Consider the following 26,848-nt stretch of genomic DNA (forward strand, 5'->3'; position numbering starts at 1 on the left):
CGGGCCGGTTTGTGTACCTGCAGTGTCCGCAGGTCCGGCCAATTGCGGCTCCCACTGGCTGCGGTTCGCTGCTTCAGGCCAATGGGAGCTGCTGGAAGCCGAACCTGCGGACGCGGCAGGTACATAAACTGGCCCAGACCGCCAGGGGCTTTCCCTGCATAAGCGACGGAACAAGTTTGGGAACCACTGATGTATAGTATACTAGGTCACTTGATCAGGCCCAAGACAAGGCATACAATATATCTCACTCAGCAATGAACTCTTCCCTAAGACTCACTACACTGAAAAATTTTGCCATCGCTTATACCCCTCCCCCCGCGCAAAAAAATTCCATGCAGAACAAGGCCTTAGAATCAATCATAAACAAAAGAAAAACAAAAAGAAATTTGTTACTCAGCACTTCCTCTTGTGCTTCCTTTTAAACCAGGTGAAATGTAAATGGTGCGTGTGATGGTGAAATATATACATCAACAAGTGTGTGATTATGATCACATGTAAAATAAAATGAGGTAAGTGTTAAGAGATGAGGTTGGCATAACAGACATGCTAAAGCTGACCATATAATAGGAATACCAAAGTGTGTATATATTTGCAGATAACCGTGCCAGCTCTGGTTCACAGTGACTCGTGGAGTAATAATAATTTTCTCCATCAAAACATTCATGAATCACAAAAGTTTAATTCATTTTAACCACAAGTATTTTTTGTTCATATGAAAATTCAAACCAGATATTACTTTTCTGCTTAAAAAGTTTCAGTCATACTGCAGGTGAGCAGAACCAATGCCATGTGACAAGTGATCAATCACACACCACAAGTAATGAAAGCAAAACTTGGCAGGAAAGTTATTCCACAGAACAACTCAGCAAACACAAATAAAAATCAAAAGTAAAGATTAGCTTCAGATAGACTGACACACTATATGAGCAGCTCCATTCCTAATGCATACCATCCAAAATAAATGGTTCAACCAGCTCGTTTAGATGTTAAGGGGTCAAAAGAAAATAGAAATAAGTGTTTGCTAAAATGCCCATCTCCCCTGTATTGCTGATGTAATTATAACTGTAATATATGGGCACTAAAGAGAGTTAAAGATTCATACACTCAGAATCCCACAGGATCATGCCTCATCCCACAAGATCAGGCCGCATCCACCTTATCTTAGCTTAGTTTTCTGAGCCACATGGCACCTTTGACAGGAACAGGGAATTCCCACTGGTTACAATGGGAAGTCAGCATTTGGATCAAAGGCAGTACACTCTAAGGCTTTGCGTGTTTGCCCTCTGCAAAAAGCTGTTAATATTGGCAAAGCAAGTTTTTTCCATTACTATTTTCCCCATCTCTGCCACTTCCTCCTTTGGCCAGGTAAGACCGATAGACCAATCAATCATATCATTATTTACATTAAACAAATCCCTTCATGTTAATGTTTACGCGCTTCCTCCTTCCTCTAGTTTTGATCCAAACACACACACCTTTTCTCTTCCATCACTTTTCCCTTTGAACAGCTTCTAAACTTCCAAGCATGGCAGTGTAGTGAAAATAATTCCCCATATAATCTTTAACCTAATTCTCTTTTACTAGACAGTTAACTAATTAGGGTTCTGGAGCTGGTGACTTCTAAATTCAGATCCCCCAATAGCTTAAGGGTTTATGTTTTTCTCATTCCAGCTGGAGTTATCTTTTTTAGAAAAATTCACAACAATCAAAGCTCATCCAGTTTCTCCCATTTTCTGTTCCGGGTAAAAGGGGATAAATTAACTGGGATAAAACAAGAACTGAGTTGAAGCTTGGCAAGAGTCTTGAGCTGAACCCAAAATGAACATTGGAAGTTCAGGAAAGTTTGGACAACTCTTCTTCCCATTGTTTGGTTATTTTTGCTGCCTCCACACCACCAAGTTACAGCCAGGACCAGAAGTAAAAGTGTCAGCAAGCCTCAGGAATGACCTCATGCAGTATTTCTAGCCAGCTCAGAGCCAGTTGCTTACAAAAATCTCATGAGATTTCCAGTCCAATTCTCGAGACCCAAAATGGTTCAGATCAGATTTGATAAAAGCTTGATCTGGCTGTGCCTGCCAGGAGCACTACTGAAGTCAATGGGACTCCACACAGATACAGCAGTCTGCCCATGTGCATAGTCCCCATAAAGTCTCCGAGAAGCATCCCAACTTTGGAATATGTTTATCAGACATGAATCTCTGATCCCATCACATGTTCCAGCTCTCCAGTATTGATTTTTTTGTTTTTGTTTGCTCCAATACTGTCTCCAATGCCTACTTGTACTTAGATACAGTACTACCAAGATAAGAAAATGCATGTGTGTGTGTGTGTGTGTGTGTGTGTGTGTGTGTGACCGTACCGTACATGAATATCTGCATAACAACCATAGACATATGAGCAAGAGGGGACAGGGAGCCTTTAACAATGGAACTGGAGCATCAGCATAGTTCAAGTCTAAGGCGTCAACTTTAACCATGGCCACAGCAGCCTGATGCTACACAGTCAAATGCTAAGATTATCTATTCCCAGCTACACTGAGTGGAATCTTGGTTTTTCACTCTAGCAGTATTTTGCCTGGGAAGTGCACAAGTTTTGCCATTGCTTTTGCAGTGAAACACCTTGGATTGAATTTTTTCCCCCTAAAAGTTCTGCTCTAGAAATAATTTTTGGGAAATTCTGTAGCCTGTGTTATACAAGAAATCAGACTAGATGATCACATTGGGCCCTTCTGGCCTTGGAATCTGTGAATCTATGCTTTAACTAAAATCAACATGAGTGCATTAGTCTGTAGACATGATGAGATTGGGATGAGGAGAAAGGACAGCAAGAAATGAAGATTCATCTGTTTTAAGGCTAGTAGAGACCATTGTGATTATCTACTCTGACCTCCTGCAAAACACCAGGGAAAAACCTCACCCAATGTTTTTCTGCATCAAGCCCTTAACTTCTATTTGAGCTATACCATGTATTTTAGAAAGATATCCAGTCTTAATATGAAGAGGTAAATAGAGAATCCACTATCTTTCTAAGTAAGTTTCTTCTAATGGCTTTATCCTCACTGTTAAAGATTTGCACCTCATTGCTAGTCCAAATTGTAAAACTTCAGCTTCCAACCCACTGGATTGTTACTTTATGAAGCAGGTTATGACTTTTTCTGCTAAATTAAAGAGCAGTTTACCATCAGAAATCTCCTCTCCATGTAGATACTTGTAGACCATAATCAAGTCACCTCTTAAGCTTCTCTTGGATAAACTAAATAGTTTGAGCTTCTTTAGTCTGTCACTAGAAAGCATGTTTTCTAGACCTCATTCTTTAAAGCTTTTTTTCTGAACCAATTTTTTCAACATCTTTTTGGACACCTAAACTAGACACAGTAATCCAGTAATAGTCTCAATGAAGCTGTACATAAAGGTAACACCACCTTCCTGCTCTTACTTAATATTCCCCTGCTTATATTTCCAAGGCTCACATTTGTCCTTTAAATTATAGCATCACACTGGGAGCTAGATAAAAGCATTACAAGAAAAAATTGATTTTGCAGAACTCTGTTCTGATTTACACTGCTGCAATTCCATTGTCCATTAGCTCAACTCTGACCAAAATCAACAGAAACAAAAAACGATGAACATCTGGTGACTTTTCTGTGGCCTATATGGAAAGAACAGTCAGACTTAACTCAAGACCTACTGACAATAAGGTGTCAACATAAAAAAGAATATTTCCTCCACTATTGCCACTAAAGCACTCTTCCTGAAAGTTTCAACTCACCATGACCGTCCAAGATTAAGACTCAGGCACATTGGAAAGGAATGCTGGTTTTATTGCTGTCTGCATTATGCTGGTTCTGTGTAGAACTAGTTTCATTCTGTATCAATCTGTTACTTATTACTTGTCTAAATTCTCTGAAGGCCGGATTTTCAAAATATCAGGAGGCTAAGTATGCCTGTGTGACATATTAAATACACACGTACTGCAATTCTGCATCTAAATTTGTGCATGTAGAGATCCAGATAAGCATCTACCTCTGAAGCATAGATTGCATATGCAATGGTAATCACGTGCTCAGCTTTTACATACCGCCCTGGCATTTTGATCTTTAGAAAAGGTCAGGCTCCTTTAACTCCAAAAGTAAAACTTAAATTCAGTTAGCTAACTTCCAAATAGTGAATATAAGTTCAGAAAAGGTTTTAAATCCATGCTAGTTGCTTACTTTACTTTTCTTGCCCATGGGTGTAATGTTTTTTTTTTTTTTAATTGTCATTAGTAGTAGGTCATTGCTTTTAGATTGAACACAAAGGGCCTGATTCTCTTTTACACTAAAGTCAATTTCTAGTGCCCTGACAGTGTAAAGAGAACTTAAGCAGACCTGCTTTGAATTACCTTTACACTTCCAGAGCACAGGAAAAGAGCTGTAGTGGAAAGGAGAGTCAAGCCTCTGAACATTGTGGCTTTCTACTTTTCAGCAATTAATCTTAAGAGGACTGCATCCGTTCATACCTTACCATTTATGGTAATAGGAATAATAATAAGGAAATAAGCTCAGAGTTCAGCCAGAGCAAAACAAACCCAGAGGAGTCCTGGAAAGGAAAGTTTTTAACTCTAGGTTTTGCTGTTTCATCACTGGTGTGGAAAGGTTTTCACCTACCAGGATCAGTCAAACAACAGAAACTATGTCATGAGCTAAAGACGCCAAAAGAGCAGCATTCGCCAGTGACTGTAAGTATCACTGAGAGAAAGTTTTGCCTTAGGAATGTCTGGGACAGCTTTGTCTTTTGAGAAGAAACAGCTTTTATAAATATACAGGAACGCTTCTAGACACACAGCTAACTTTTAAGGTAGGGGAAGTCGTTATCTAGTTTTCCTCTCTCAGATATACATCATAAAGTTACTTGAATATTTCAATACGCATGATGCTAATAACTTGTAAATAACACAAAGTGGGGAAACTGCTGCTCTTTCGGGGCCAGTACTTATTAGCAAATGTCCTTAGCTTCAGGAGCACTGTGAGTGGGCTTTTCAAAGAGTTTAAGGGATCTGGATGCCTTAAAGGTAACTGGGCACCTCTCTCAGACTTTTTTAAAATCCCAGTCTCAAATGGCCAAATAGGGTGCAGTATCATATTAGGGAGTGTTCAGAAGAAGTACTCTAGAAATATATTAGAGATACCAGACTGAATAAGAGCAGTTGTTCAAATTATTATATAAAGCATTAGAAATCAAAGCTAGCCAATTGTTACTCTCTGACATCTCACTCCTACTTTACAGTTTTTGACATAAGAAATATCCAGCTTTTTCCTCCAGTCTTGTTTTGTTATATGAACAATGCTTTAATCACATGATCAAATTTACATCCCATGTATGTCAAACGTGATATAAACTAGTAGTGGTATAGCTACCCAGGTCTCTGGATTGGAGCCCTATATGGTGGTGAGATGTAAAACTTTATGTCTTTTCTCCTTTGGTTCAGCATCACTCTTTACTGTAAATACCGGATACACAGAATGGGATCAGAAACTTCATTTGCTTTCTTGTAATATTTTTACTTTCGATTTCAAGGGGTTATAATTGGCACTCTCAGGAATGGGGATTGCTGTGACTCTCAATATTATGGGCAAAACTGCCTAACAGTGACTAGTAAGCAAAAGAGGGCTTGGAGATGCAAAAGTAGGGAAAGGAAAATTTGAACATCAGTCCAAAATCTTGAACATCAGTCTAAATACCCAAGCCAGGACACACCACATGAAGCTGCACAAGACATGAGGTGGGGAGCAGGGCAGGAGGTCAGAGGAGGCAAAATGGCAGTACCTGGAAGAAAAAGGATCCAAACTGGTTTAAAAATCTATAAACTAAAAACAAGAGAGCAAATTTTGAATTATGGGTCATAATTCCATTTCAAAATGCTGGTGACTGTACAGGCTCCTGTAGCTTTGCTGTCAAGAGTTAACACCCCCCCCCCCCCCCCGCGCGAACTACCTGAGTGTATGGCTCTATGATTCTATACAGATTGTCTCCTTATTTACCTGTTATTTATTCTATGCATGAAATGCATTACCAATAAACTGGCAATAATCTCTCCGAGGTCACTAAATGGAGCCCTCTTCCTAGGAGGCCAGGGAAAGTGGCACTTCTCTTTTTAATGCAGGCCAGAATAGAGTACTCCAAGGGCTATAAAACCAGATGGCTGTTAAAGAGTTAACATTTTAGATAGTAAATAGATGGCTATTTACAAACTGCTTTCAAAGTGGCTTTTTGATTAAGTTCAAACTCACAGAGTGCTGTGTAAGTCAGGGGAATTAGAGGCTATTAGGTCAGGGCCTGTTTAGAATATTATTAGTTAATCATCATAGAGCCAAATGACCACTACACACATTGGTGTAATGCAACATAACATCCACTGCCGCTGTTCATTTGAAAGCTAAATGCTTATAGGAACCTTACTCCTAGTAACTCTGTTGAAAATACCATTTGCTTATTAATAGTTGGCTAGTTATAGGAAATTCAACAAATGGTGCAGGATAAGGTTCCTCTATTAATGATTAACTCTGTTAATACTTACTGCCAACCTCAGTTCTACACTAATGAGGCTTCACCATGGGAGTGGGAGATCAATTTCTCCTTCTCTGCTCGGACAGGTGTCTGTGAGTGCTGTGGAGTCTTATCACTAGTGACTTCTGCATCGAATCTAGGAGCAGCATGGATTAACCATGAAGGGAGTTTCATCCTTAACCAAGGAAGGTCATGGCAACAAAAGGTCCTTGAAGAAAAGGGGGGGGCGGGGAATCTCCCCATCGAGGATAAAAAGTCTACTAATCAAATTTGGGTATTCAGCGCCAAACCCATCCCTAGTATTATCACCAGCAGCTGTCAACGTGGTGATTATACCTTGAAATTGTACAGTGAATTGTACAGTACTGTATAATTTAACTAGATTGAACAAAAAGATTAGGGAGGGGGGGAATTATGAAAAGATTTGTAGCTTATATTTTCCTACGAGTTATGGTGGCACCCTAGCAGCTTCAGAATTATGGCTACACTGAGATTAATATTTGAAGCAGGACTTAAATCCACATGTGCCCCCCACTTCAGTGTCTCCAGATTTAAAACAGTAACGCTTCCCAGGCCAATTAAATTTTTCATAATATTTCATTTGTCAAATATTTACTAACTTTGGTAGAGGAAACACTTAGAAATGAGCCTTTTTTGATGTTGCTCCTGATATACTAGATCAGAATAAAATAAGGAATGTAAACATGAATCCGAGTTTATGATGTGCCATAATTAACTCTTTGGAGACTGGGAGAAAATTTATATTATGTAATATCACAATTATACACACTTGTGTACAGATGCACGTGTGCGCGCACACAGAGAGCACCTTCATTTGTCTTCCAAACCAGAAAATGGAGGGTTTTTATCATTAACAAGAACTAGTAAAACATCTGAATGGTTATTTTTATATGCAAGGGGTTTTAAAAAAATAAGTATATTAGGTCAATTTCACTGAAGTTTACTGTCCTGTCTTACATCCCCAGCTTTTCTTCAGGAGGGGTTTCTACAGTGTATATACATGCTAAGTGTGGTTTTACAATTTTTGCTACATCATCACTTCATTCTCTCACTCAATTTACAAGCATAAAAAAAAGGGCAAAGGAACTTTCAGTTTTAGGGACCAGATTCTCAGCTGGTATAAACAGGTGAAAGCAACACAAGAGTCAATGGAGCTACTCTGGTTAATGCTGCCTGGGGATCTGGCCCATCACGTGGTGTTTGTAGAAGTGCTGTCTGATATTTTTAGGTGAGTCTTTCCTGTTATCATTCCTTGCACAATTTATCATTTGTTTGTTTTGGGGTGGAGCAGAAATGGATCTGAACTGCTTCAGGAATTTTGAGAGGCAAGATCGTGCAGCAGTTAGCACAAGGGAACTGAAGTCAAGCAATCTGGTATTTCCTGTTCTGCCACTGGCTGTTTGTGTAATTCTGCTCAATCCCTTAGCCTTCCAGTACCTCAGTTTACCACTGTGTAAATTAGCTATCTAGCTTCAAGAGGTGCTATGAGGCTTAAACAAACTGGCAAATATTTTGGGATGATTAGATGAAAGGTGCAAGAGAAGTGCAAATTAATGGATGTGGCAGACATCCCAAGAGACAGAGCTACTGATTAACAGTTCTCATAATTGCATTATTTCTTTGGTTAATGGTCCCAGGGCAATAATTTCTTGTTTTATATATGATGAGGGGATTGGTCTCCTGCATTGTCTCACAGTATAACTGGGATGGATACTTAACCACTGCAATTCTGCTAATAGGCACAAATGGCAACATTCTGTGTCTGGAAATCACTTTCAATTTGGGGAGGGGGGGAGGGGGCGCACCAGGTGCTTTAACTTTTCCCTGACTCTGTTAGGACCACATGGGTGAATTCCATGTGATTGATAGAGCTGGTTGAGAATTTTTCATCAAAAGGATTTTTCAGTAGAAAATGCGGTTTCCACAAAATTTTTGGCTTTCCATCAGAAAAATCAACTCAAAATATTTTGTGGGAGGTCAGTTTGACCTGAATTGAAACATTTCAGTTGTTGAACTGAACCAAAGCACTTTGTTTAGCATTGGTTCATCGGTAAGCTGTATCAGCAGTTTGTACAGCACTGCCTCATGGGAGTTGCAGTTTGGGTTCCCCATGTCCTCATTCTCTTCTCTGGGTCAGGTTCCTTGGCCAGATTACATCTCCCATGTTACACCACAGTCTCCCTTCTGCCCAAGCCGCACAGTGCAGTTTATTGTCAAGCTGACTCAAAACAAAATGTTTTATTTCATGTCTGAGTCAAAATTTTAGGGAATTTTTATTCCATTAAAAAAATTGATGGTTCAACTTTGCCCCCTTTCAGGATAAAAACAAATGCTGAAATGTTAGAATTTCCTATAGGATGGAAATTCAGATTTTCATTTAGCTCCATCGGCATCCTGCCATTGAAGTGTGTGTGACTGGGAGGGGTATTTTTAGAACAAGGGAGCACAAATCTGATAGCAATCCCAAGGTCTGAATCTCATATGGCTGCACACCTCAGAAATCAGGTATGGTTTGTGTGTCAGTTTGTCAATTTAAGAAGAAGATGCTTTTTGATTAGGAACCTCAGCAAATTGTACTTGAATTTCATTGAACTGATTCTCTTCAAAGCTGGTCTCTCACAATGGGTCTAAATACCTATGTAGTGTGGAATTTTATACTGAACTGAACAATTTTCCGTACTGCAACTAAATGCTAGTATTCAATGAGGAACAATTATGTTCCCAAAGAGACCTTAGAACACCAATCATCTTTTTGTTCAATATTTGAAACCCTCCAACACTTAAAAACTCCCTCCCCCCTCCCGCCCCCCGCAGTTCCACTAACCTCAGGGTGTGCTGTGCTATCAACATAACAGCATCAACACATGTTGAAATCACATGGGAGAATATATTTGTTGTTAGTAACCATGCTAATGCCTGCTATAAAATTATTTTTCTAACAGCAGCAAAGTCTTAATTGTCCAAATATCTTGTCTTTTGACTATCAAAATTAACCAGTCAAATGACAATACTGCCATGGTTGAATGATTGAAAGATAATTAAAATAGAAAGCCACATACTAATACCATCACATTCTTCTTCAGCTCTTCCTCTCAAAAGCTGACGGCATCTTTAAAGTTCCTTTCACCATAGCAATTGTTTTGGTTTTTATTCTTCTCCAGACAATGCTTCCTGCAGTGACATTTTGAAGTCCAGTGGATTCGGGGGGAGGGGTATGTGGGGGGAGGCAGGCACCCATTTAAGGGTAACTTAAAGGATTGTGGCCAAAATGCAGGAAACAACAAAACAGTTATGTGGTTTAGCCCTTCACTGTGGAATAATTCTTGCATTCCTGTTCAACAGTCCATTCCTAATCAGCCAAGTGCATGAGCACTTATATTCAGTCTTAGGCATTGACTTCACCTTGATGTTAAACCTCAATGGCACTTAAGCATGTGCTTTAGTGATTTGCTGAATGGGATGGATTTAAACATATGCTTAAGTGCTGTGCTGAATCAGTAGCGTAGCTAGGGGGTTCAGGGGAAGCAGCCGCTTCCCCTCAGTACATTTTTCAAAAGCGGCGCCTGCCGGGCCGCCGCTGGGGTCCTGCAGGCAAGTGGGGGGGCAGCACGGTCGGACTCCGGAGGAGCCATTGGGGGGGGGGTGGCAGGCGTGGCCAGAGGAGCGAAGGGGCCGGCTCCTCGGCCATCGCACCCCATGCTCAGCGCGGCCCCAACATCGCCGCCGCGGCTGCCTCCTGCGGCGGCTCAGGGCTCGGCGGCCGAGCTGAGCGTGGGGCGCGATGGCTGAGGAGCCCGGCCGCTTTGCTCCTCTGGCCGCGCCCGCCACCCCCCCAAATGGCTCCTCCGGAGTCCGGCCGTGCTGCCCCCCGCCCCTTGCCTGCAGGAGCCCAGCGGCGGCCTGGCAGGCTCCGCTTTTGAAAAAAATGCTGGACTGCCCGGGCGAGGGAACCAGGAAGCTGCCGGGGAGAGGGGATCTGCCCGCCAGCTGCTGCCCGCCCCACTGCTCCACTCCCCCCAGCCCCCGGGAGAAGCGAGCAGCGCCCACCCGCCACCCCTTCCCCCGTGCCCGGCCCCCCCCCCTCCGAACCCCTCCGAGGGGGGGGGACAGCATGGCCGCAGAGTGGCCGGAGGAGCCAAGGGGGGGGTGCGGAGCGGCCGGAGGAGGAGCCAAGGAGGGGCGTGGCCAGAGGAGGAGGCAAGGGGGGGGCGCCTTTTTTATGGTTGCTCCCCCTGCACTGAGAAGCTGGCTACGCCACTGTGCTGAATCAGGGTCCACCTGCTTGCCAAAACTGAGCCTCAACCCTTTTTATACCCATCCACCAGTGATGAACATGGTTAGGGTTACCATACGTCCGGATTTTCCCGGACATGTCTGGCTTTTTGGTCCTCAAATCCCCATCCGGGGGGAATTGCCAAAAAGCCGAATATGTCCGGGAAAATAGGGAGGCTAGGCTCTCCGGATGTGTGTGTGGGGGGGGGGGGGGTCGCCCGCAGTGACATCATCTCGGTGCGACACTCGGCTCCTGCCGGGGGCTGTAGTCCGGCCGGGCCTCGCGCTCCAGGGAGAGCCGGGAGAGGGGAGCGGCCAAGAACTACAACTCCCAGCGGCCCCTGCGAAGCGACCAACCTGCCCTTGTGAGGCAGCAAGCCTTCAGGGGAGGGGGGGCGCGGGCCCTGGTCCTTTGGGTGGGGGTTGTCTCTGGGCACCGCTCGGCAGCCAGCGCCGGGCTGGGGGGCGCCCCCGGGGGGGTTGTGGACTCCAGCGCGTTGCGGTACCACCTGGCGACTCGCTGGGGGAGCCGGCACTGTCCGGGCACCAGTCACGGGGCAAGCTAGAGGGGCTGGGGCGGCTGGCGAGCCTGGGGCATGAGAGGAGCTGCTAGTCGGGTTGAGCTGCCTGGAGGATGTTGTTGGGGTGTATCTGCGGGGCAGGATCCCCCCCCTTCCCCCTCTCCCGTGTCTCCGTTTACTTTCCTGAATGGAACTGGTGAAAATCAATCGGGCTGCTGCATGCCCTGTTAGCCCTGTCCATAAAACATGACCCAGGGGAAAACCTTACCCAGGTCTTGCACCTTCATATCTTGTGAGGCGAGGCAAAGGTCAGGCTCCTAGCCACGCACCCCATAACAATATAAAATACCATAAAAATGTCCATAAAAATACTTTATACTTGTAGAGCTCCTTCAGCGTGAGCATCACAAAGCAGTAAGTGGAAAATCATAAATAGGTAGAAACAGATCGAGTGTAAGGCCTTGGTGGTGCATGAAAATTCTCTCATTTTAACAGTACCAGTATAATGAAAGTGGGACAACTTTCTGGCATGGACTTGGTATCAAAGTGCTTGTACCAGTATAGAATTACATCCACACTTGCGGTTGTACTGGGATAACTAAATTGGTTTAAAAAAAACTATACCCCTAACCAAAATAGTTACCCTGGCACAAAATCTGTGTGTAGAGCAGGCCTTAGTGACTTGCCCAGGGTCACCGAATGAGGCAGTGGTATAGTCAGAAATGCAGTGCCAGAAGTCCTGTACACTAATAGCTGTCCTTAATTTTTAGCAAAATAGCTACTATTTTTTCCATTCTGTCAATCCAAAAATCTGCAGTTCAGTGTATTTCAACTATATTAAGGCTCTCCGAATTTGTGTGTGTGGGGGGGGGTTGCCCGCTGTGACATCATCTCGGTGCGAGTTGTTAGTTTTGCTGCAGCCACTCGCACTCGGGGTCCCCCGAGCGTCTTTTGCTGGAGTGCTACCAGTTTCACGGTTTGCAAGTTACTGTACCAAATAACTAAACCAGAGAACTGTATTTAAGCAGTGAATGTGTCTTGACACAAATACTAAATAGAACCATGGTTATTACCTGGCCCTAGCGGAATCCCTTCTCCTTGACCAGCATGATGCTATTCCTACCTCACCATTATTCCTAATAATCAATATTAATTTTCACTGCATTCTCCATGGTTTAGATTTATTTTCTTGTTTAGAATAAGGTCCCAATCTTAACTGCTTATTTGTAGCATTACCACCATCATCATCATCACTATTTGTATTACCATGGATTCTTAAATAAAAACATCTCATATAGATAACCATGTCTCCCTCACTAGCAGCTTGTTTTGCTCACAGACTTTTCTCTGTTTCACCCTCACTTTGTAGGTTTTACAAACGTTTTACAGTTTATGAAGCACTTAGCAACCCCCAACCAAGATCAGAGCGGGAGGGAGGAGGGGGAATGCGGGGTGCTCAGAGGAGGGGGCAGAGTTGGGGTGGGGACTTTGGGGAAGGGGTTGGAATGGGGGCGGGAAATGGGCGGAGTTGGGGCGGGGGCGGGGATGGGGAAGGGGCGGGGGCAGGGCCCCCATGGAGTGTCCTCTTTTTTCAGTATTGAAATATGGTAACTCTAAACATGGTAAGTAGCTGCCTCTTTTAAACTCTGACTAGAAGATGTTTGCAGTAAGCTGACAATTGACTCCACCTAAGCAAACCCTTGAGCCTGTGCAAAGACTCTGTGATATCAGCATGAAGCTGTATGGATTCAAGGATAATCCATGTACAACAAACTGAAGGACTGGGGCTATGTGGGTTTAATTCAGCCTGCTGGATTATTCCCCCACCCCACTTCTCTACTGTCTCCCTCCCCACCCCCAGCAAATCCTATCAGTCTGCTGAAAATATGATTTCTGCAAGTGTGGTTTACACCATATTTCCATTAAAAAAATTATACTAGTGATGGCCATCAATGGCATATATATATACACTCCCAGCTGTGAACTTCAACCATACTGTGGACTGTGAACTTCAACCATTCTTATTTGCTAAACATCGATCATGCTAAATTGGCATAGAGAATATGGATGAATAGCAGTAATTTTCAGAACTCATTAATTTCAATTGCTGCAATTCCATAGCAATCATCATCAGTACCAGGGAGGTTATCATTTAGACTTCTATTTAACAAAGGGGGATAAGAACATTCCAAACCCCTAAATTCAGTCAATTATACAGAAGAACTCTAAGGATGCATTCCTGCCCATCCTAGATTAGTTAGCATTTTTCTTAACATTCCCTACTGTTGCACTACCACCAGCAATAGCAATGAATTGAATGCTGGTGCTGACTAGGTAGAAATGTCTAAATCACTGTCCAATCCTAATCACAGCAGGTTTAGGTGAACACAGTTTCTGAAGTTTCCACATTTTGTTGCCAATAGTTCATACAACCCTAGAATATATATCCATATACACCAGGGGTCGGCAACATTCGGCACGCAGCTCGCCAGGGTAAGCACCCTGGCGGGCCGGGCCAGTTTTATTTACCTGCTGACGCGGCAGGTTCGGCCGATCGCGGCCCCCACTGGCCGCGGTTCGCCGTCCCGGGCCAAAGGGGGCGACGAGAAGCCGCGGCCAGCACATCGCTCGCCCGCGCCGCTTCTCGCCGCCCCCATTGGCCCGGGACGGCGAACCGCGGCTAGTGGGGGCCACGATCGGCCGAACCTGCCGCGTCAGCAGGTAAATAAAACTGGCCCGACCCGACAGGGTGCTTACCCTGGCGAGCCGCGTGCCGAACGTTGCCGACCCCTGATATACACCCTCCATGACCAATGTTCCCTCTAATTTTTTCCATCCATGTGCAGAATAAATTTTGTTATGTGCATTGAGGCAATGTGCAGATGTGCGCTACCAGTAGAAATAATAATAATAAAAAAAACTAGATACAATACATGTGCTGTCTCTTTAAGGCACTCTCACTGAAAGCTCTGCTGCTCCTGAGCCCTGTCTCCCCTCCCCCGCTCTGCAAGATGGGGTATGTGGGCAGGGGGGAAGAGAGAGAGAGATTGTGTGCTGGCTGCTGGGGAAGTCTCTGAGTGACCTTGTGCTGTCTCGTTAAGGCATTCACTCACCACCCAGAAGGCTCCTTCAGACCTCAGACCCTCTCCTGCTCCGAGTCCTGAGCCCTGTCCAGGGCCAGCTCCAGGCACCAGCTTAACAAGCAGGTGCTTGGGGCGGCCAAGGGAGAGGGGCGGCACCTGCGGCAATTCGGGGGCGGCAGGTCCCTCACTCCCTCTAGGAGCGAAGGACCTGCCGCTGAACTGCCGCCACCGATCGCAGCTTTTTTTTTTTTCCCCAATTGCCGCCGCCGATCGCGGCCTTTTTTTTTTTTTTTTTGCTTGGGGCAGCAGAAATGCTGGAGCCGGCCCTGGCCCTGTCCCCTCTCCCCTGCTCTGCAGAGATAGAGTACAGGGGGACAGGGGGAGGGGGAGACCCGGACATCAGCATAACCCTCCCCCTGCTCTGCACAACCAGCAGGAGGGTCCCAGGAGCAGCAAGGTCTCCAAGGCAGAGGGCAGGAGCAATGTGGCTGCAGGGCAGCAGGGGTAGGGGCACCTTAACACACACTGCCGGCACTTGAATCACTCCTGGGCGGACGTCCAACTGCACAGCTTAGAGGGAACATAGTCCATGACCCCGTGTAGCACTGAATTTGTCAAACTGGGTATTTCACACAGTACAATACATAAGAACAGCCATACTGGGTCAAACCAATGGTCCATCTAGCCAAGTAACCTGTCTTCCAACAGTGGCCAATGCCACGTACTTCAGAGGGAATGAACAGAACAGGTAATCAAGTGATCCATCCCATCCCATTCCCAGCTTCCAGCAAACTGAGACTAGGGACACTTCAGAGCATTGTTTTGCATTCCTGACCATCCTGGCTAATAGCCATTGATGGACCTATCCTCCATGAACGTATCTAGTTTTTTGAATCCTGTTACAGTCTTGGACTTCACAACATCCTCTGGCAAAGAGTTCCACAGGTTGACTCTGCGTTGTGTGAAGAAATACTTCCTTTCGTTTGTTTTAAACCTGCTGCCTATTAATTTCATTTGGTGACCCCTAGTTCTTGTGTTCTGAGAGGGGGTAAATAACACTTCCTTATTTGCTTTCTCCACACCCCTCATGATTTTATAGACCTCAATCATATTCCCCTCCCCCTCCCCGGTCATCTCTTTTCCAAGCTGAACAGTCCCAGTCTTATTACTCTCTCCATATGGAAGCTGTTCCATACCCCATATCATTTTTTTTGGCCCTTTTCTGTCCCTTTTCCAGTTCCAATATATCTTTTTTGAGATGGGATTCAAGATATGGGCATACCGTGGATTTATATAGAAGCAATATGATATTTCCTGTCTTATTATCTATCCCTTTCTTAGTGATTCCCAACATTCGCTTTTTTGACTGCTGCTGCACATTGAGTGGATGTTTTCAGAGAACTATCCACAATGACTCCAAGATCTTTCTTGAGTGGTAACAGCTAATTTAGATCCTATTGTTTTGTATGTGTAACCCTTCTGCCCATCTAAGTTGGCAGCAACAAGGGCCGGGTTCTGTATCTAGGGGTTCCGTTTCAATAACGCAATGCAAAACCGGCTCGAGCCCCCACCCAGTGACCTGGGACAATTACATACCACCCCCTGGGTGCCTCTAAGAGGCAATACTTCCCCTCTCGCAAGCACGGAGTCTGAGTGTAGCAGAAAATGTTTAATAACATGAGGTAAACGACATCAGCATTAAATTGGAAAACACACCACAAACAGGATTCATAACGCAAACCATGAGCAAAAAACCCACCCCAGCAAATTGGGCTGTGTCCTTTCCCTTTGGTTCTTGAATCCAGCAACCCAAAAATCACCCAGAGTCCCCAAAGTCCAACACCCCCGAAGTCTCTCGGGTCCAGCAACCACCCAAAGTCCCAAAAGTCCAACAAACCCCAAAGTCTCTGTCCCTGGTCAGTGCAGCCCCAGAGTAAAAGGGGGGGGCACGCAGGGTGTTAAGGGGCACCTTACGTGATCCGAGGCTGGCCAGCCGTTTCTCCGTGGGGTTCCGCCGCAGCCTTCACTACAAGCCAGTCCACTTCCTGACGTCCCCCGAACTGCTCCGCTCTACAAGCTGCTCCGCTCACCGACCTGTGAGCCGCTCCAGCCGTCCCCGCAAACAGCTCCTCTCGCCGTTCCTTGGGCTGCTCCAACCGGCCCCGCAAGGCTCCGCGCCGCTCGCTGCTCCTCCAGTCATCCCCACAAATTGCTCCGCCAGCTGCTTAGCAATATAGCTTCAGGCTCCCCAACTAGTTAACACAGCACTCAGTGATCTCAGCTCTTAATAACTTTAACTCTTTTGTGATTTCAGCTCTTAGCACTTTCAACTCATAGTAGGGGGGCCCCAGTGCTGGTGCACCATTAGCCCAAAGTGAATTCAGCTCAGCAGCCTGTAACTAGATTCATAGATTCTAGGACTGGAAGGGACCTCGAGAGGTCATCGAGTCCAGTCCCCTGCCCGCATGGCAGGACCAAATACTGTCTAGACCATCCCTGATAGACATTTATCTAACCTACTCTTAAATATCTCCAGAGATGGAGATTCCACAATCTCCCTAGACTCCTAATGGAATCAAAGTTAGCTCTGACATTCAACAGTGGAGAGAGGAGGTAGTGCAAGTGGTGTTTCAAACCCTCAGAGTGGGCCCATACCATCAGGTACAAATACCTGTCCCCATCCTCTCTCCATTCACTGGGTTTTGTAACCCATGCCCCTTGTCAAGCAAGTGCTACTTAGGTAATGGTGAAGGACTCACTCAGTCCTTCTGTCATACAACAGTTCCACTGGCCTTGATTCACAGAATCAGGGTAACAAAACTTTATTCTTCCTGCCCCAATAACAAAGAAACTGGGGATCCCACACCAGCCAAAGTAACCACTTTCAGTTGCTGTTGTTTCATGCCAGGCGAGTGGGTGTGCCTATGCAAACAAGATCAGCCCCTGGAGTTCTTTTCCACACTCGCCATAGTTCACCACCAGATGTCAGGGTAGAGCTCATCCTGACTCTGCTTACATATGTATAGTTGGGATTATGTTTTCCAATGTGCATTACTTTGCATTTATCAACACTGAATTTCATCTGCCATTCTGTTGCTCAGTCACCCAGATTTGTGAGATCACTTTGCAACTCTTCGCAGTCTGCCTGGGACTTAACTATCTTGAGTAGTTTTGTATCATCTGCAAATTTTTCCACCTCACTGTTTCCCCATTTTTCCAGATCATTTATGAATATGTTGAAGAGTACTGGTCCCAATAGAGACCTCTGGGAGACAACTATTTACATCTCTGCTTTCTGAAAACTGATCATTTATTCCTACCCTTCGTTTCCTATCTTTTAACCAATTACTGATCCATGAGAGAACCTTCCCTCTTATACCAGGACAGCTTACTTTGCGTAAGAGCTTTTGGTGAGGGAACTTGTGAAAGGCTCTCTCAAAAATCTAAGTACACTATATCCATTGGATCATCCTTGTCCACATGCTTGTTGACCCCCCTCAAAGCATTCTAGTAGATTGTGAGGCATGATTTCCCTGTACAAAAATCATCTTGACTCTTCCCCAACAAACCGTGTTCATCTATGTGTCTGATAATTCTGTTCTTTACTACAGTCTCAACCAATTTGCCTGGTACTAAAGTTAGGCTTATTGGCTTGTAATTGCCGGAATCACCTCTGGAGCCTTTTAAAAAAAAAAATTGGAGTCAGTATTTTCTTTTACTGGACTTACTTGACTGCCTTCTAAATTTTAATGAGAATAAGAATGTAATGGATCAGGTTTCACTAAACCCCTCACGATTTGCAATATCTTGAATCAAAGCCTCTTAAGAGTTTATATTAAATCTAATACTAAATCTATGATGATTCTGGTTGCATTTTCCCCTGTTTTGTGTTTCACTCCAGAACGAGAAATCTCAGAATCCATAACACTAAATCATGTTGGGGAAAAAATTGGTGACCTCACAGAAGCGAGGGGAGACCAGGGCATTATGCCTGGGACTAGGAATGGTTGCATGCTCAGTGATGATGTACTTTTTTATTGGGATCACAATTATGCCATCCTACGTGAACAGGTAACTTCTGTTCTTTTTTTGTTATAAACATCAGCCTGTGTTTTTCTGTTGTTGGTTATTATTTTTGTGGAGCCCAAAAGTGCCTTAGGTGCTTTACAGAACAAATCAAAGGATACTGCCATAAAGAGCTTACAAGCTGATTTTAGATAGCATGAAGTGGGGAGGGAAGCTGTTAATCATGAATAGTTAATAGAGTTATGGGGAAGCACCTGACACAGCAAGACATCCTTTCAGGATTAGAATCACGGCGGGTCCAGAAATGCATTTTAATTTTCTGTGAAAAGTTTAGGAAAAAAATGAAAAAAACTTATTTTGGTCAATGTTTCTCATGGAATTTTTCAGGGTTTTCACTGAGAACATTTTGGCTTTTGGTTTTGAAAACAAACATTTTTCAGTTTAACGAAAACGCTGCAAATCTTCAACAAAAATAGAAGCAATAGTTGTGTGGTATCCAAAAGCCATATTTCCTTTAAAAAAAAAGTTTAGATGAAAATATTCAAACTAGCCCTAGCAAGAATGTATGACCTTTGGCAAATAAGCCAGGTCCACAGCCCTGAGCTTTAACTATTTAACGACTGGAAGCATTTTGTAATGAACTACTGTAGCCCACCCATCAGAGCTAATTACAGGTTCTCTTCCCAAACACATACCATGGAAAAATGCACAATCAATCTGCAAAGGATACAAGTTAGTTGCAGTCCCTGCTAGGGTCTAGAGGTCCCCAGTTCAATTCCTAATTTGATATCTATCATACCAGTAAGCATGTGTATTTTTGTTTTTTTATGGACATATTTCTCTGTGTAAGTAGATTTATATCCATAGATACGCATACACACAAGTCCTCTGTTGCTAGGATCCTCTTTTAGCACCCAGTATAGGGGGCTTGGGCTTTTGGATCAGGCTGATAAAGTTTTATCCTTGCTGTCACCGTGAAGATCTGAGTGGCCACAGCGTGCAGCATAATGATAGCCATGAAGTTCCTAGCTTGCCTCAGCTGTTAACAACATTCAGTGATATGCTTAGTAAAAAAGCTGCTGAAAGCCTCGTGCAAAGTTCCTGTGTAGTCAATCATGCAAATGACCCTTTTAATAGAAAGACAAATAAGTGAAAACCCCCAGTAAATATAGGATTTGAGAGTTACCAGCAGGGCCGCCGAAAGTGGGTTTGGGCCCCGGTGAAAAAAAATTTTCGGGCCCCCCAGCAAGGGCGGACCGGCTAAACAGGGCCGACAAGAGAGGGGGGAATCTGGGCCCGGAATTTTTTTGGGCACCCCAGCAAGGGTGGACCAGCTAAACAGGGCCGACGGGTGGGGGGGGAGAACCGGGCCCCAGGCCCCCTTCCGGACCGCCGGGCCCCAGTAATTTGTACCAGCTTCTCCCCCCTCTCGTCAGCCCTGGTTACCAGACAACATTAGTCAGAAAAATAAAACACCTTTGAAGCATCTAAAGCAGGGGTGGGCAAACTACAGCCCGGGGGCCACATCCAGCCCTTCAGATGTTTTAATCTGGCCCTCAAGCTCCTGCCGGGGAGTGGGGTCCGGGGCTTGTCCTACTCCACACATGCCGTGGCTCCCGGAAGCAGCGGCAAGTCCCCATTCCAGCTCCTACGCGTCCTCCTAGCCAGGGGACTCCACATGCTGCCCCCGCCCCAAGCGCTGCCCCCCCAGTTCCCACTGGCCAGGAACTGCAGCCAATGGGAGCTGCAGGGGCGGCACCTGCGGATGGGGCAGCACGCAGAACCGCCTGGCAGCGCCTCCGCATAGGAGCCAAAGTGGGGACATGCTGCTGCTTCTGGAAGTTGCTTGAGGTAAGCACCGCCCAGAGCCTGCACCCCCTGATCCCCTCCTGTGCCCCAACATTAGTCAAAGGTTGCCCTAGCCCTGATCCCCCTCCTGCTCTCTGAGCCCCTTGGTCCCAGCCCAGAGCACCCTCCTGCACCCCAAATCCCTCATCCCCAGACCCATCCCAGAGCTCACACCCCCAGCTGGAGCCTTCACCCCCCCTCGCACCCCAATCCCCTGCCCTAGTCCGGGGCCCTCTCCCACATCCTGAACTCCTCATTTCTGGTCTCACCCCCTCCCGCATCCCAACCCCGAATTTTGTGAGCATTCATGGCCTGCCATACAATTTCCATACCCAGATGTGGTCCTCAGGCCAAAAAGTTTGCCCACCTCTGATCTAAAGCTCTAATATGCTAAACTATATTTCAGAACATAGGTCAAATTTTCATTCAGGTCTCTGCAAGTGCATAGATAAAAACCACATGCATCCACATTTAAAATATTTACCAACAAATATTAGAATTCACACAAACCCACCCTAGTTTTTCTGTTGTTCTTTTGGGGGTGCCAACTTCCAACACATCCAAGCATGGGAGTTAAAATCTACCTCTAAATCCATCCAATGAATGGCTAATGCATGAGTAAAAATCCATATCTTCCCTGCAGTGCCTCTAACCCCAACCCATGCTATCTGTCTGTTTGGGTTTGGCTCAGAGCACTTGCATACACACTCCATCCACACCCCCAGCCCACCACACTGCTGACGGCTTAATGACACATGAAACAACACCATGGTGGAAAATTTGTCAACAACGGTTAGACAGAGTCACGCTGTGAAAAAGCTGTAAACAAAGCATTTAAAAGCAGTATGATTTGTTTTATAGTGTTTGGACCAAAGAAACTACATGCAAACTGCTCAAAACCAACATCAAGGACAAAGTCCAATGCTCGTTCAACAATGGTGCAGGCGACGAAAACATTTTCCAGTATCCTTGTCTAGAGGTGTTGGTTGATTTGAACTTCTCAGGACAAGAGGTTATGCTCTATCATAATGAAGAAACACAGGAAAGAAATCCCAAGGTACTGGGATTTAAATGTATTCATCAGAATCCCTGTCCATATTTGTCACATGTGGTTCAGCAGGTTATTTTTATAACCAAGCAAAGCACTAGTGAATTAACTGAAAGTAGAGCACAGACTTGTTAGTCTTTCTTCATGGCAATGCTTATGCTTAGACCAAGGCAAATGTTAAAAAATTCAGAGTGAGGACATATCTGGCATGTATTATAAATGCGGTATCAGACATATTTAAGGTAATATTTGAGAAGCAATTACATCAACCAAAAATAACTATTAAACATTTATAAGCATAAAATATACATACATCTCTGCAAGCTGAAGCACAATTCAGAGGAATAGATCAACATGTGTGGTTTGCCCAAGCGTTTGTTGAATAACCCTGGGGTAGGTTGAGGTTAAATGTGGCCCTGATTAAAAACACAGAGCCCCAAAGTTCACTCCCATTTGGGGAGTGCAGGAAATAAAGTGGGAGGTAGAAGGAGGAAAAGGTGGAGTCCCAGAGCCTTTAGGAACGTGAAACACCAGTGAGTTTGGTACACGTCAGGTAGAAGCCAATAAACTGGGAATGTGGGCACCCAATCCAGCAGCTGGGTTTGTTCTTGGTGTAATCTGCAACTGTTTCTACCCACTGTCACAACAGAAACTTGGGCTTGGAAATACCCTTGAATAGATGGGAGTGTTACTGAAACAAAACCTGTGCAGAGGTTGCACCGTGTATTGTGGTGGAGCTCCATTCCAGTAAGGGCAATGGGAACCATGACAGCTGGGAGTTCAGCTTCACTTCAAGGGAGTGTCCAAAGTCTTGAATAACTTGGCAGATCAAACCTGGGATGGCAGTCAAAGAAACATGTCCTCATGTCATTTCCAATATGTCCACTTGTGCACCTGTCTGGAATCAACTGTCTTGTAGTGTTTTATCATGGACCCCCAGCCTGCCACTGGAAGTGAAGAAACCATTTCAGAACAGCCAAGATGATTAGGGTTGAATTTGGTTCCTGAATACGGGGAAGATTTCAGTGGCTGCTTTTTTCACAAAAACAAGCTCTCGACTCTCAAGGGGCAGGTGCAAACCAAAATGTTCAGATCCAAGCACCCCAAGGATGTTCAAAACCCAAACCAGAATATAGCCCTGAATTCTGCAATTTGTCCCCATCTTTATAGCAAGTTGAACCAAACCTCCAGAATTACACCATTTTCAGTGAAGGGGAGGGAAACATTTTCAACCACAGAAACAGCAAAATATCACCCTGCAGCGAATTCCTGAACATTCACTGAAATTTTTCTTGCATGTGAAGTTAAAATTCATAATCTCACTCAGCAAGCTAGCTTTAAGAGGGAATAAACAATTCCATCAGAGAATAAGATAGGAAGCAAAAAATGTGTGTGTGTGTGAGAATGCCTGGGTCTGAATGTACGGTATGTGAATGAACTGCCAGTTTCATGGAAAGACTGACATTTCATACATTGCAGAATGGTTGAAAGTGAGATGTGGGGAGAAAGTGTAGGATTGCTGTAGATATGCCTTCAGTCCATTATGCTGTCTTGTACTTGCTTTTGAGTAAGAAACAGAGTGTTGTGAGTAGAGTGAGTTTTGAATGTAAAAAGCACAGAATTACTACAGAGTGCACATAAGAAAAACAGTAAGGATTACTTTAGGAGATTTTTATTTCCTTGGCATATCATCAAAATAAGAGAAGGACCCAAACCAAAATGCCAGGTGCCCTTGACCCTTCCAAGACTTTGGGAAATTCCATATCTGAATTTAGCAGCTTGTGTCAATCATCACTTCAAAGTCCACTTCAAGACTGAAGAATATATATTAAACATTATGAAGCACTATGGGATTTAAACATGCAGATAGTTTGGAGCTTGGAAATGTGGAGGGTCAATCTTCAAAGGCTGTTGCAAGCTTTGCAAATACAAGGTCTATATTTCTATATAGTTCAAACATATGGCAATTCTAAGATCAGTGTTGTAGAAAAGCTACATGTAGTATCTCGTTGTACAGAATTGCTACTCGCAGGCACAATTACAGGGGCTGCGCACACAAGTGATAGCAAGAAGAAAAAAAATGTGTTTAAATGTAGAGGCTTGGTTAACGCTTCCTTGAAAATGTGGCCAATTTAGCTTTTATATTAAAATGTTTTTCACAGATTTGAGGTGGATTTAAAATGTCAAGATTAAAAATTAAGTAAACATACAGAACCTTTAGCTTTGGGGAAAAAAATTCTCTGCTCCCTGTGAAACTCCAACTATAGGGAATCTCAGACATTTAGGGACAGTGCACTGAATACTCTCCTTTCCATAAGGCAGGCTGTGAGAGCAAGTTCAAGGGCAGCGGTTGACTCTTAGGGTCCAATATTCAGCATAGTGGGTGATACTCATCCCTCTGTAGGAGGCCAGAACAAGTCCTTATGCACCAGAGAAACCCCAGTTAAGCCCTATTATGAGAATTACCTGGACCTTTAATGGTACATATACTTTAAGGTGAATCTCTGCACAGGGGTTAGTTTCAGCCGGTCTACATGAACTTGGAATTCCTCTTCAGGCCTTGCTCTATCAAAGGGCAGTCCTAAAACATCTCATTTGCAGTGAGATAAATGTTATTGTTTTATGGGGCCAATTTTATTTTTGCACATAGGGGATTTTCTTTCAGGTTTTCAATGTCTTGTAGTCACTGTTGGCTTGGGAAAAAAATCTGATTTTGTTTACATTATATTTGTTTAGGTTATCGGTTTTGGGATAAAGCTTCTGCATTTCTACAGCTGAAATTTTAAAATTACTGCCAGGTTAGGCTAAACTGATCAACAAACACTATCTGCTCAAGAGATGAAAAAAGATGACAGAAATGGAAAAAAGTAGTACTGCGAGAACCTCAAAATGGCCTGTGGATTAATGCTCCAAAATAAATAGCATTTCCAGCAATTTAATGTCAGCATTCCAAACTAATAGCTGGGATTTGGGTAAAGGACTCTTATTTTAGCCAACCCACTTTAATGGGTGCTAATGAAATGGTGCAATAAACATCGGGAACCTTAACGGAAGTATAATTTCTTCAGTAAATTAAGCCTGTCAGCACAGTTTTTGCCAAGCTGTCTTCTAAGAGCTATGAATGGATTTTATGCCTCTTTAAATAGACTCAATTACATTTGAAAGCCCCCTGCTTGTCCATGAGGAAGGTACAACTGGATAGCTGATCTCTGCTTTCTCCCCTTGTCCATTAAGATAGCCAGTTACAGAGGCAAAGAATGGCTTTCAGCAGACAGCTGAATTAAGAATCCAGCAACACCTTTACTCTGAAAGGCAGTGTGAGCCCAATGGATAGGAACATGGATTGACGCTCAGAAGAATGGGGCTCTGCTCCCTACTCTGCCACTGAACTCCTGTGTTATAATGAGAAAGCAAATGCACCTCTCTGACTTCATTTCCCCTCTCAGCTCTTTTCTGACTCACCTAGTTAGACTGCAAGCTCTGCAGTACAGGGACTATCTTTCACTGGGTGTGTGCACATTTAGTACCTATCATAATGGGGTACTAATCACATCTAGAACCCAGAGGTGCTACATTAATACAAATAAAATAACATTGATCACTACCTATTTCTTGCATTAGAGCAGGGGTCGGCAACGTTCGGCACGCGGCTCGCCAGGGTAAGCACCCTAGTGGGCCGGGCCAGTTTATTTACCTGCTGATGCGGCAGGTTCAGCCGATCGCGGCCCCCACTGGCCGCGGTTCGCCGTCCTGGGCCAATGGGGGCGGCGGGAAGCCGCGACCAGCACATCCCTCGGCCCGCGCCGCTTCCCGCCGCCCCCATTGGCCCGGGACAGCGAACCGCGGCCAGTGGGGGCTGCGATCGGCCGAACCTGCCACGTCAGCAGGTAAATAAACTGGCTCGGCCCGCTAGGGTGCTTACCCTGGCGAGTCGCATGCCGAACGTTGCCGACCCCTGCATTAGAGAGCTACAAAGTTGTTTCATAGTGTAACCAATTAAAAATACTCTCTCCCCCAGTGGAAAAGTAGGTCATCATCTTTCGCTAATTACAGAGAGAGGCTCACGCTGAAGTAACTCAAATACTGGCCGTGTACTCTTGGATAATTGGAATTTAGCCTACTCCAGCACCGCAAGATAGTCTACCACTGCTGCCATGGAGCACCTAACTCATGACTGTGAAAGCACTATCAGCAGTGAAATACCTTTGTTCCACTGTCTCTGCTCCCTTCCAGCCCAGCCCATTTAGGAATTTCTGTACAACTAATGTATTTGTACTGTGGTAGTGACAGAAACCCCAGTCAGGGCCCATAGAGCTAGGTGCTGTGTACACAGAGAAAAAGTACAGCCCTTGTCTCTATGTTTAAAATCTAAGCCCTGAGCTTTGTAAAAAATTATGCATGGGCTTCACTCCAAGAGCAGGAGCTGTCCCACTGGCTCCAATAAAACTTTTTCATAGAATCATAGAGCTTGAGGCCAGAATAGACCTTCAGATCAGATCATTAGTCTGACCTCCACAGGCCACTAAATTTCACCCAGATACCCCTCATATTGAACCCACCGTCTTTAGTTAGATGAAAGCATTTCAGTCCTCAGGACACTGAACTATTTGTGTGCCGTAGGCAGAGAACAGGAGGGACTGAGGTGTTCCCAATGCCCCTGCAATGGTAGAGAGTTGATTAGGTGAGATATGTCCAGATGATCCTACCAGGCAACCCACATCCCATGCTTCAGAATAAAGCAAAAAAAAGGTCCCTGCCAATCTGACCTTGGGGGAAACTCCATCCCAACTCCAAATCGCTATTCACATGCATCAAGTTACATGTGTGTGTAACCCTTTGCAGGACTGGGGGCTCAGTGTATGACAGGAGATAACAACAAATAGGTGGGGGATGGACAAGATAACGGCAAGACAATATTTAGAGATACTCTCATATGTGCACGTAATCTTTTATTTGAACTAGTTAAGTGATGTTTTAAGAAAGGTCTCGCATCACTGCACATCCTGCAGTAGAACAATTGCTCTAACAAGTATCTTGATTTCTCATTTTAGTGCTCCTATATTCCACGAGACTTGAAGAACGACAAAGAAGTTAAAATGCTAATAGAAACTGCAGCAGAAAATTTCCGAAAGCATCAGACTTTCCCTTGTTATTACGACCCAGAACAAAGACAGACAAGTGTCATTTTAATAAGGCTATATCCTCCAAAGGGCCTTTTCTTCGCTTTCCTCTGGCCTTCCCTTATGTTGACTGGTGGAGTTCTGATTATCATCATGGTGAAAGTCAGTCAATATGTTTCTGTACTTTCTGCTTGGCAATACAAAACAAACATATAATGGTCCACAAAAAAACAAGCTGAAGTTTCTTTTCCCCACACTCTGCCTTCTCAGTCTGTATTTTGTAATTCTTAAAATGTACCATGTTCAGTGGTCAGAGTTCTAGAGAAGAGATATGTTGTCTGAGTTTATATACCATGGATTACCA

At 44.5% G+C, this 26,848-nt stretch overlaps 1 protein-coding gene across 1 annotated transcript; it reads left to right on the forward strand.

The window, feature by feature from the left end:
* Nucleotides 1-4,547: 4,547 nt before the first annotated feature.
* KCNMB1 (potassium calcium-activated channel subfamily M regulatory beta subunit 1) lies at nucleotides 4,548-26,848 on the forward strand. Its single transcript, XM_065409874.1, has 4 exons — nucleotides 4,548-4,716; nucleotides 18,344-18,513; nucleotides 21,178-21,373; nucleotides 26,416-26,848. The coding sequence occupies exons 2-4, from the start codon at nucleotides 18,377-18,379 to the stop codon at nucleotides 26,698-26,700; spliced, it is 618 nt and encodes a 205-aa protein (XP_065265946.1). The 5' UTR covers nucleotides 4,548-4,716; nucleotides 18,344-18,376; the 3' UTR covers nucleotides 26,701-26,848.

The sequence above is a fragment of the Emys orbicularis genome, chromosome 8 (genome assembly GCF_028017835.1).
Source record: "Emys orbicularis isolate rEmyOrb1 chromosome 8, rEmyOrb1.hap1, whole genome shotgun sequence".
In the NCBI taxonomy this organism is placed as follows: Eukaryota; Metazoa; Chordata; order Testudines; family Emydidae; genus Emys; species Emys orbicularis.

What these genes read in the sequence shown, in the direction of transcription:
- KCNMB1 (XM_065409874.1), top strand. Translation starts at nt 18,377, where the DNA reads ATGTTGGGGAAAAAATTGGTGACCTCACAGAAGCGAGGGGAGACCAGG. An exon ending in ATGCCATCCTACGTGAACAG is followed by an intron (nt 18,514 to 21,177) that starts GTAACTTCTGTT and finishes TTTGTTTTATAG; the next exon opens with TGTTTGGACCAAAGAAACTA. An exon ending in CACAGGAAAGAAATCCCAAG is followed by an intron (nt 21,374 to 26,415) that starts GTACTGGGATTT and finishes TTCTCATTTTAG; the next exon opens with TGCTCCTATATTCCACGAGA.